This window comes from Podarcis filfolensis (assembly GCF_964270895.1).
Source record: "Podarcis filfolensis genome assembly, chromosome: 11".
Taxonomy (NCBI): Eukaryota; Metazoa; Chordata; class Lepidosauria; order Squamata; family Lacertidae; genus Podarcis; species Podarcis filfolensis.
Window position 1 is genome coordinate 16,345,335 of NC_139613.1, and position 11,700 is coordinate 16,357,034.

Sequence of the window (11,700 nt, forward strand, 5' to 3'; positions counted from 1 at the left end):
AGTTGTGGCCGACTCTGGGGTTGCGGCGCTCATCTCGCTTTATTGGCCGAGGGAGCTGGCGTACAGCTTCCGGGTCATGTGGCCAGCATGACTAAGCCGCTTCTGGCGAACCAGAGCAGCGCACGGAAACGCTGTTTACCTTCCCGCTGGAGTGGTACCTATTTATCTACTTGCACTGGTGTGCTTTCAAACTGCTAGGTTGACAGGAGCTGGGACCGAGCAACGGGAGCTCACCCCGTCGTGGGGATTCGAACCGCCAACCTTCTGATCGGCAAGTCCTAGGCTCTGTGGTTTTAACCCACAGTGCCACCCACGTCGCTAGCACCCTGCTCACCTGTATATCCCAGCAACACTGTCTCAGATGGTGGAGGTAGAACATAGCTATTGTGGCTCATAGCGATTGATATCCTTAGCTATTCACCCTTGGCTGAACCCAAATATTAATGGCCGACAATATTATGATGACCAGCCACCCGTTGTCCTCTGGACACAGCTGCAGCCTTGCAAGGAGAACTGACTGGTTTTGCTAAAGTGGCCAGACTTAAATGGAATTTCCAGGTGTATATTGTGTCCTAGGTGGCTTAGTTTGGTCAGAATCGAGTAACCATTCTAGAGTTAACACCAAATACATTACTTCTGGTAAATGAGCCACCATCGCCATTAGAAGGTTATGAAAATTTATGTCCTGGGCTTTTTAGGCTCATGTATCCATCTACTAGGGATGCAGGTGGCACTGTGGGTTAAACCACAGAGCCTAGGACTTGCTGATCAGAAGGTCGGCGGTTCGAATCCCCGTGACGGGGTGAGATCCCGTTGCTCGGTCCCTGCTCCTGCCAACCTAGTAGTTCAAAAGCACGTCAAAGCAAGTAGATAAATAGGTACCACTCTACCGGGAAGGTAAACGGTGTTTCCGTGTGCTGCTCTGGTTCGCCAGAAGCGGCTTAGTCATGCTGGCCACATGACCCGGAAGCTGTACGCCGGCTCCCTCGGCCAGTAAAGCGAGATGAGCGCCGCAACCCCAGAGTCGGTCATGACTGGACCTAATGGTCAGGGGTCCCTTTACCTTTACCTTTATCCATCTACTATCAAAGGGGCTCGCCCTACCAAAGGGGCTCGCTCATTGGTTGCCAGATGTGAATCCCCCCCCCCAGCTCTCCTATCCCACTATTTAAACTGTGTTTTTGCTTTTTATTACGGCATATATTTTTGTGTTTTTATATTGTAAGCCGCACTGTGGTCTTCGGATGAAGGGCGGTATATAAAATTAATAAATGAAATGAAATACATATAGCCAATGGACCGTTTATTTTTATTGTGCAAAGAAATCTATGACCAGCTGGAAGACTCTTTGGGAAAGTTGAATAAAGACTTGATGCCAAGCACTCGCTGTTCACAACCTTTGTTGTACTTTCAAGTGTACTAGAAATGAATTGTGTATATCGCAGCTTTCCAACTCAGCAGCAGTGGCAAAACTGTAACCTTCCTATCAGTCTCTGGTGCTATGGGAAGGAAGAATGTGGTGGATTTGCTTCCCTTTACTCCTGCGACCTCTAGTGGGTCATGTTGAAACAACAGCCAGAGTTCCCTTTTGAAGATCTGACTGCTGTAGAAAAGAGACTATTGGGTTGATGCTTTTAACTTCAGCAATCCCTCCTAACAGTCCTTAAGCATGCCAGAATGCCCAGCCTGCTGCTCTTGAGGTCTATAATCATTAAAGCACTATCAATCACCATCACATTGTTCCGCTGATAATAGTTATGATTATTATTACCATTTTATTAATCTCCCCGTGCTTGAATAGTGTCATTAGCCAGGACTGAATGTAGTTGCTTAGATGCTTGATCATCATCACTGCCATCATCAATGAGTAGGGAGAAGAACATTTCTGAGTTTTTATTGCTCACAGGAAATGGGGCAGGACGGAGACAGCTTGTCAGTGAGCAAGACGCAGTGCCATAGCCCTCGGCAGCAAGGGCAAAAAGTGTTTGCCCGGCTCCTTAGACATATTAGGAGATGTTAATATTGTCTTCTGTGCTTCATCATCCATACCAATGGCCAGTCGGCTTCTGGTCCCAGTTACTGGCTTTCATATATTTATATATTCAATTTTATATTTCTATATTCAATTTTATATTGTTCAAACCATGTCTTACCTCCTTCGCCACCATTAGTGTCCACGGAGGGTTATATAATGCTTAAAAGCCTGATAAAACAAGTGCAGTACAAATATCAATTGGCAAAGGTTAATAAACAGCAGCACTGATAAAAACAATCTGATCATCCAAACCCTAATCATTGTGCAGCGGGCCTGAAAGCCTGATAAAACAGGCATGACTTCACTTAAACTATAATAATGTTGGTCCCACACTTGGAAGGGCAATCCAGAGCTGCTGTGCCACCAAAGAGAATTATAGAATCATATAATTGTAGAGCTCGAAGGGACCACAAGGGTCATCTAGTCCAACCCCCTGCAATGCAGGAATATGCATCTGTCCCATACGGGGATTGAACCTGCAACCTTGGCATTATCAGCACCATGCTCTAACCAACTGAGCTATCCCCTGTAGACATCTGCTTTAATCCTGGAGACAGGGGAGAGAGCACAGCCTCTGCGGAAGACATGAGACCTACTCGGAGGAAGATCTGGGACCACTCTTTCAGCAAGGGACTCCATGGAACCTGCATGGGATCCTCTATATAGAACTGCCTTCAGAAAAGGTTGCAAGGCACACCTATTCTGGCTGGTTTTGGATTTGGCTGGTTGTATGTTGTATAGGGTGGATTCTGGAGCCATAGTTAGCCATCCTTAGAGCAGACTCTTTGAAATCCATGGAATTAACTCAGGCCACGCTGGTTTCAGCGGTCTACTCCAAGCACAGCTAACAGTGCAATCCTAACCATGTCTACCCAGAAGTCCTACTGAATTCAACGGGCTTACTCCCTGGTAAAAGGGTTTAGGATTGCAGCCGTAGTCTGGATCCAACCTATTACTTTTATATTGTCTTTGAGGGGGTGGGCTATTGGGTGGGGTGGATTTTTTTGTTATCTTAAAGCTTTAAAAGGTAATACACTTAAGGGCTCTGACCAGTTTTTAAACATATTTTTTAAAATACTGAAGGTAAGTAAAATGTACCACGCTTCAAGCGATCATACCTGCTGCCTGATCAAAGTGTCCCGAGGGCTGCTTGTGATTACCTAGTGGCCCTGGTAAGGGAGGAGTTCTGCACATGCCTAGATGAAAACCCCCGTTTTCCCTGTTTCTCTTTAATTTTGCAGAGTCCTTTGTCACTCCATGTTAAAATCCGGAGTAAATCATACTGCATGCACATGAGGTTGCAAAATAGGAGACATAATAAAAAAGCGATATTGGAAGACACATGTCTTCAATAGGCAAACACGGGATAAGTTGATTGTTTCTCTCGCTCCCCCCCCCTTCCCATTTGAAGCATGGGGAAACGGGCCCCACCCCACAAGTATGGAAAAGATTTTCTCAAAGCAGGGACACGCACTCTGTTGAAAACAAGAACCCGTGGAGGTTTCTATATTAAATTTACAGATTAAAATACAATCACTGCCTGTGTTTGAACGCAAGGATCTGTGCGTTGCCTATGATGGTGATGGTTTTCATACAGAAAATCAGTGAAAAGGGAAGGAAGGAAGGAAGAAAAGCACACTGTTGGCATGCCGGCGTCAAAAATAAAACCATTGGTGAAGTTCTGTCACTCGGATATTTCAGCAGTGCCACTTAATTTGGCTGCAGCGGGGCAAGAAGCGGGAGAGAGGCGGGCGCAACTGGCGCTACCTTTTCGGCACCTTGGAGAGCTCCCCGGGCGCGTAGCTGCGCGCGCACTCTGAAGCGCAAGCAGCGGGGGCAGAAAGGCAGCGCTGTATATGAATGACTGCACCGGAGCGGAAGGCAGCACTCGGGCGGCAGTTGCGGCCAGATCAGAAGGATCCGGAGAGGCTCCGCTTCCAAAGACCAGCGAGACGCCGTGCCCAATCCGAAAGCCGATTCCTATCCTAGCTCCTTCTGTGCAGCCAGCAAGAGGGGTTGCTTTCTGGAGATCACCCAAGAAAGTCAGAGCAGCGGCTGGGTCACTTCCCAGCGAATGCATTTTTGGGGGGGTCTGTCTGCCCGCCGCCTTTGGACCTGAAAAGCTCCTTTTTTGCAACCGCCTTTGGATCGGTGCTGGTCGTTTGGCAACGCGATCCCTCCTGCCACCGCGTCCATGTGAGTTTAGCAGAAGGGAGACTCGGCCGGCAGCGCCCCTTCCTCCTTGTGAAAAGTTCTCTGCAGAATCCTCGCCCGGGACTTTTTTGGAGCCGCCCTCGTTGCCTTCCAGCTCGGTCGGTGGGGCAGAGACGGGCCGAAGCTCCCGTCTGCCATGGGATGATGGATGCCCCGTGTGACTACAGCTACTGCTCCCTGGCCGCCAGCATGAAGGACGTGGAGCCCGGAGACTCGCTGGGCTCCTTCTTCTCCAGCTTCCTCGAGGAGAGGCTGTCGAGCAACCGGAGCAACGCGTCCCTGCAGGAGCTCTGGAGGAGCCTCGTCCACCTGGAGCGAGCCGATGGGCCGCAAGGCAGCGGCTCGCTTGTCCTGAGGGTCTTCATCTCCACCATCTACTCCGTGGTGTGTGCCCTGGGGCTAGTGGGGAACCTCCTCGTGCTCTACTTGATGAAAAGCAAGCAAGGCTGGAACAAGTCCTCCATCAACCTCTTTGTGACCTGCCTGGCCGCCACTGACTTCCAGTTTGTGCTGACCCTGCCCTTCTGGGCGGTGGAGAATGCTTTGGACTTCACCTGGCTCTTTGGCAATGCCATGTGCAAGATCCTCTCCTACGTGACCACAGTGAGCATGTACGCCAGCGTCTTCTTCCTCACAGCCATGAGCGTGGCCCGCTACCACTCAGTGGCCTCCGCCCTGAAGAGCAAAAGGCCTGGCGGACTTTGTGGGGGATGCACTTCGGCCAAGTGGCTGTGCGTCCTCATCTGGCTGGTGGCCATCCTGGCTTCCCTGCCCACTGGCATCTACTCCACCACCTCCACCATCTACACAGAGGAGGAGTTCTGCCTGGTCAAGTTCCCGGACAGCCAAGGCAACAATACCCCCTTCTGGCTGGGGCTGTACCATGCCCAGAAGGTGCTGCTGGGCTTCCTCTTGCCCTTGGGCATCATCACCCTCTGCTACTTGTTGCTGGTGCGCTTCATCAGCGACAGGCACATGGGCGCCAGCTCCTGCGGTCCCAGCACCAAGCGCCGGTCCAAGGTGACAAAATCGGTGACCATTGTGGTGCTCTCCTTCTTCCTTTGCTGGCTTCCCAACCAGGCGCTCACCATCTGGGGCATTTTCATCAAGCTCAACGTGCTGCCCTTCAGCAATGCCTACTTCTTCTCCCAGACCTACCTGTTCCCCGTCACCATCTGCCTGGCCTACTCCAACAGCTGCCTCAACCCCATCTTCTACTGCCTGATGCGCAGGGAGTTCCGCAAGGCCCTCAAGAAGTTGCTGTGGAGGATCACTTCGCCTTCGCTCACGGCCATGCGCCCCTTCACTGCCACCACCAAGCCCGAGCATGAGGAGCAAGCCTTGCACACCTTGATGCCCATTGACCCCAGGGCTGTTTCTGCTGCTCCAGCTGCTCCTGCAGCAGTCAGCTTGCCTGACATCATCTCATATCCCCCCGGGGTGGTGGTCTACAGTAGCCGCTCTGACTTCTTGCCCACCACCACCTCGGCTGAACTGCATTTATAAGCTTAAGGGGTTGAGTGAGACCGTGATGTTTCCAATCTCCAGGGTCAACAAGTCAGGGTCTGTTTTGGAGCGCACCCCATCTTGGTGGAGTGGGGGAGCCAAGCAATGCGCTCCTTGGATTGTTCCATTCCCAAAGGGGGGAGGGAAATGCGTAAAAAAGGTATGGTTCAGTCCAGTCAAAGGTGACTATGGGGTTGCAGTGCTCATCTCGCTTTCAGGCCGAGGGAACCAGCATTTGTCCACAGACAGCTTTCCGGGTCATGTGGCCAGCAGGACTAAACTGCTTCTGGTGCAATGGAACACTGTGATGGAAACCAGAGGGCACGGAAACACCGTTTACCTTCCTGCTGCAGCGGTACCTATTTATCTACTTGCACTGGCGTGCTTTCGAACTGCAAGGTTGGCAGGAGCTGGGACCGAGCAACAGGAACTCACCCCGTCATGCGGATTCGAACTGCCAACCTTCTGATCAGCAACCCCAAGAGGTTCCGTGGTTTAGACCACAGCGCCACTCATATCCCATAGGAAATGTGTGTAGGGCTGTTCCATAATTCAGGGAATGGGACCATAGGGAACTGAGTCAGACCAGTGGTCCATCTGTCTCAGTATTGTCTGATGGGCAGCATTTATCCAGGGCTGCCGACGACATTCCCTGCCCTGCCTGGAGACCGAACCAGGGACTTTCTATATGCAAGGCAGATGCTCTCCCACCCTTTTCCCAAATAAAGGTGTGTGTGTATGGCATTTAGGAAATCAGGGCCAGCCCAATACAGTTTGCTGCAGGGTGCAAAGGACAATATCCTTCATCCCAACCCCTAGTTCTATATACTGAATGTGGCCAGATTGGCAGTTGAAATTTACTTCAACGCCGGTGATGATGGGATAGTGGTCTTCACCACAATAGAGGGCAGTAGACTAGCTAGCTTAAGGGGTGCACTCTTCTGCCCTCCAGCAACCACACCTGGGGCAGCTGCTTCACTCTGCCTAATGGAAGAGCCGGCTCTGTAGTAGTGCTTCCGCATGACAGCAGAAGGAATTGTCTTAAGGTAGTGAGTTTCTGGACTGGTCCAGGGGAAGCAAGGTATGTAAATCCATTCCTGGGGACTTTCTGGTTTTACAGGAATCAGGAAGATGGAGTTCCTGCACCTTGTGGGAGGGGGATTTGGCTGGCTATTGCATCTTGTTGGGGGTGAGAGACTTGTCTATAGAGGAAGGGCCCTCAGAGGGTTCAGTTCCTGTGGAGATAAAGCAAGGTTTCTCAGGGACTTCTCCAGGGGTGTGGAACTGATGTTCGAAGTATGTTCCATGTTCTGAGTGCCCATATTGGGATCTGTGTTCTTCTTAAGGGGACGGTTGAAGGTGAGAGGGAAAGAGATAACAGGTCTGTGGCATATCTTGCTCTAATCCTGGTGTGAACCTTTGATTCAAAGGGAGAGGGAACAAGAGGAAGCTGGGTTGTAGTTTTGGACGCATCTGATGAATGAACCTTAGTACATTCATATGCTTAACCAGTGCATTTGTGTTGAAGGTGCCACAAGTTTCTTTTCTGGTGTGTTTTTGTTCTGGTTTTTTTGCTGCATCAGACTAATATGGCTGTTCTCCTGGAAATGGCTCCTCCTGGAAATATAGCACAAACATACCCTTTTTTCTGAGAGATGATTCAGTTTGCGAACTAGCAGAGGATATCTGGGATTTCAAAAGAGCATGATAAAAAGTTAAAGCTGTGCTGCCAAGGTGGGTGGTTGAGACCAGATGGTGGTGCAAATTCATTTTGTGAGGAAGGTTGTAAAAGATCCAGGAGCTGACATACAACAGGCTTTTCCTGCCAAGTCTGGATTCCAGAACAGGAAAAAGCTCCTTTGAGGGCAGCATCCTGGTTCCAACAGTGGCAAGGAACATGTCCCATAAGAGGCAAAACCCCTTTCCTGCTGTTTGCTACCAGTGTTTGATATTTGGTGGTACACTGCCACTGCACATGGAAGTTCTATTTGGCTGTAATGACCAATCATGTTGGTTGATCTGCCCTTCATGGAAATATTTAACATTTGAAGTAATTGCCCTTTTCTTGACCAGCTTCTGGAAAGATTCTCTCTCCAGTATACCTGGTGGCAAAATTTCTACCCAAGACTCATTCACTACCTAAAAGTCTTGGACTTCACACTTGAACCACAGGTGACCAGATTTCCTCCTTCTCCTGACTCCCTGTTTTCAAAACCTCAGCTCTTACATTCTTTGCCACCATTTACCCCCATGCAGAGAGATAATTCTCTCCAATTTTGCTACTGTAGCAACACCATGTTCACACACAAGGGCTGGGATTGCACCAAAGACTGCTTGTTGCAATGTGGGAGCATGCGATTCCTGGAAATTAATGTGAACTAAAAACCTGGGGTGATGTTCTGGGTCTGGAAAAAAAGGATGTTTCAAGGCAAAATGTTTTGTATTAAAAAAATTCTGTATCAAAAGTATGAACCTTGTTATCTGTAGATTATTAAACCACCATATGCATATTACATGGAGCAGTCTTATTACTTTGTAAAGCCTTGTCTGCAGCCAAGCATTGCCTGGAAAGAATCAATCCCTCTGCTCAGCAGAAAGACACTTAAACTTCAAGTATCTCTCTTGTGTTGATGTGTGTGCCTTTGTGCACATAACTGACTGTTCTAGAATTAGGGCACTTCTCAGATGCTTGTGTTGTCCATTTGAATTTCAAAAACCAAACACACGAACCTGGCAAGCATTCTCCTATTGCAGACACCTAACATTTCATTAACTCTGCTTAGTTGCAAAGCTGGGCATGCCTCTTTGTTTTCAAGAGTACACATCGAGTTTCTTAAACAAGAAAAAAATAGAAAATGGGGAGAGGTGAATGGTTGGTTCTCCTTTTGCTCCCCAGCAACAGAGGTATTATGTGTGTGTCAGGCGAATTTCTCTCCTCTGCTGTCCACTGCATTCATGCTAGATCTATGCTACCATCACATTAGCACAAAGAGAAGAGTCTACGGCTCTTTCAGTCACCTGCCTTCAAGTGTCATAACTGCAAAGAACACTTCTACCCCATTGGCAAATACGATGCAAGCATTGTTACTGTATTTTTTGCTTCATAAGACGCACCTGACTATAAGACGCACCTAGTTTTTAGAGGAGGAAAACAAGAAAAAAAATATTCTGAATGAAACAGTGGATGTATGATTTTTGTGGTTCATGCTGTGGCCACAGACATGTGATTTGACGGTGATTTTGGGGTAGCCCAATGCAAAAATCCTGAGAATCCATGTGGATCATTGCTTTGTAACCACGTTTTTGCACCATTGTGGCCCCAGGCAACAGCGGGTGTGTGATTTTTTTGGTGCAGGCTGTAGCCATGGACATGCTATGTGATCTGATGGTGAATTTGGGGTGACCCAATGCAAAAATCCTGAGGATCCATGTGGATCCGTGCTTTGTAACTACGCTTTTGCGCCATTGCGGCCCCAGGCAACAGTGGGTACTTTGGGCTGCAGACCAAAGGAAACCTCTCAAAAGGAATGCAGGATCCTGTCTTGTAAACAAGTCCATCTAGCACAGGATTCCCTCCACTTCCTGGCAACAGCTCTTCGGGGTTTCAGATGGGATGCTTTTGCAGCCCTACCTTGAAATGCCCAGGGATTGAAATGGGAACCCTTTGCATCCAAAGTATGTGCTGTACCACTGAGTTAAGGCTCTGGTAACCTAGCCTCTGCCATAGATGCATTAGATGGCCATAAGTAAGCCATTTTCCTTCCTTCTCCCACATTGCATGCAATATGAATGGGTGGTATTCCACTAACGAGTCCCATTGGTGCAAGGATTTCCACTCGTGCAATGGGACTTTCCTCTCTCTCATAGAATCTGAGAATTGGAAGAGTCATCTAGTCCAGCCCCCTACAATGCAGGAATCTTTTGCCCAACGTGGAGCTCAAACCCACAACCCTGAGAGTAAGAGTCTCATGCTCTACCAAGTGAACTATCCCAGCTCAGTTCTCCTTCGCCTGCATGCATCCTTCTCAAATCTGAGGCAGCCCCTTGAATAGATTTTGGGGGGCATGTTGGCCAGGGGAAAGAGAAGGGGAGAAGATTCTGTTAACCAAGCAGAAACGCTTGCACTATGGAATAATTGCTTAGCAATTTGATTCCCCCCATTATGTCCCAACTTACAGGGTTGTAGCAAGGATCACAATGTATAGGAAGTGCATGAAACAATTCCAAGCACTAAATACATGCTATGTAATTTGGAGGGGAAAATTCACCTAGCAACAGAGTTGAATTGCTATGGATGTGTCTATTGCTCACCCACTGACTCAGCTGACATCGACCAGTTATTGTCAAAGTTAGATTCTGGGCTTAATTATCTCATTTGGAAGTGGGTGGGTGGGCTTCAGACTAAGTAGTCTTCTGGAGGGTAATGTATATGTTTTCATTTGCTTCAAAATGTGGTGACAGATGTGCTGTTTAGGGGGGGCACCTACTCAAGGACCCTTGCACATCTGCCCCAAAGTCCTGCCCTGATGGCACTCCCATTCAAAGTCATGACAAAATGCTATCATTCTTCATTTCCCACCTCATTCAAACTCCTATATCTCCCTCCCTAACCCTACCACAGGGACGCGGGTGGCGCTGTGGGTTAAACCACAGAGCCTATGACTTGCCGATCAGAAGGTCGGCGGTTCAAATCCCCGCAACAGGGTGTGCTCCCGTTGCTTGGTCCCTGCTCCTGCCAACCTAGCAGTTCGAAAGCACGTCAAAGTGCAAGTAGATAAATAGGAACCACTCCAGCGGGAAGGTAAACAGCGTTTCCGTGTGCTGCTCTGGATTGCCAGAAGCGGCTTAGTCATGCTGGCCACATGACCCGGAAGCTGTACGCCGGCTCCCTTGGCCAATAAAGCGAGATGAGCGCCGCAACCCCAGAGTCGGCCACGACTGGACCTAATGGTCACGGGTCCCTTTACCTTTACCTTTAACCCTACCACCTTCCTGCTTCCTGTCCTCTTTTCCCCAGCTCCCCTTTTCTGCCCCTGCTCTCTTTCCACCACCATCCACTTCCTTCAAGTCCCCTTGGCATTCTGACACCCCCTGTCCTCACAGTTGCGCCTTCTATTGACTTGCTACCTCCATAAGTCCCTTCTTCTGCCACTCCCAGGTCCACTAGGTTGGGAAAAGGCTGTAGCTCAGTGGTAGAGCATCTGCTTTGCACACAGGTGGTCCCAGGTTCAATCCCCAGCATCTTCAGGTAGGGCTGATACAGATTCTTACCTGAGACCCTGGAGAGCTGCTTCCAGCCAGTGAAGACAGTTCTGAACTAGATGGTCTGGCTTGAGATAAGACAGCTTCCTGCTCACACCCCTCAGAGTGGTTTAGCTGGTGGCAGCAAAGGAAGATACTTCTCTGTACTGGAAGATATATATTATATAGTATAGATATAGATGTTGTTGCTTGAGTGACAGATAATCTAAACTGGGGGTGGGGGAAACCTGTGGCCCTCCAGATGTGATTGGACTCCAAATGTCATCAACCCCAGCCAGCATGGCCAGTGGTCAGAGATAACATCTGGAGGGCCATGACAAAGCCATTCTTGGTCTAAAGCAGTGTTTTTGGACTACAGTTCTCCTCATCCCTGACCACTAGTCTTGCTAGCTAGGGATGATGGGAGTTGTAGTCCAAAAACATCTGGATACCTAAGTTTAGGAAAACCCTGGTCTAAAATATGAACAGCCAGAATCTAGATATAGGTTGACTGCACCAAGCACACTTTGCTGTTAGATATAATCACCAGCCCTTTTTTCATTTCTGCTTTTCCACAAATCGCTCCAGAAATGGGAGCTGAATTATACCGTTCCTGGAAGGCTTAAAATAATTGTGACTTGAGTGCAGTTGCTGAATGCCTATCATTTTTCAAAAGCTGAAGGGTGGCGGGGGTGGGGGGGAGT

The 11,700-nt window shown here is 48.9% G+C and overlaps 1 protein-coding gene across 1 annotated transcript; it reads left to right on the top strand.

Moving 5' to 3' along the window:
- The first annotated feature begins 3,514 nt into the window (after positions 1-3,514).
- Positions 3,515-8,251, top strand: RXFP3 (relaxin family peptide receptor 3). The gene has a single exon (XM_083577279.1). The coding sequence runs from the start codon at positions 4,391-4,393 to the stop codon at positions 5,753-5,755; it is 1,365 nt and encodes a 454-aa protein (XP_083433405.1). The 5' UTR covers positions 3,515-4,390; the 3' UTR covers positions 5,756-8,251.
- Positions 8,252-11,700: the final 3,449 nt, after the last annotated feature.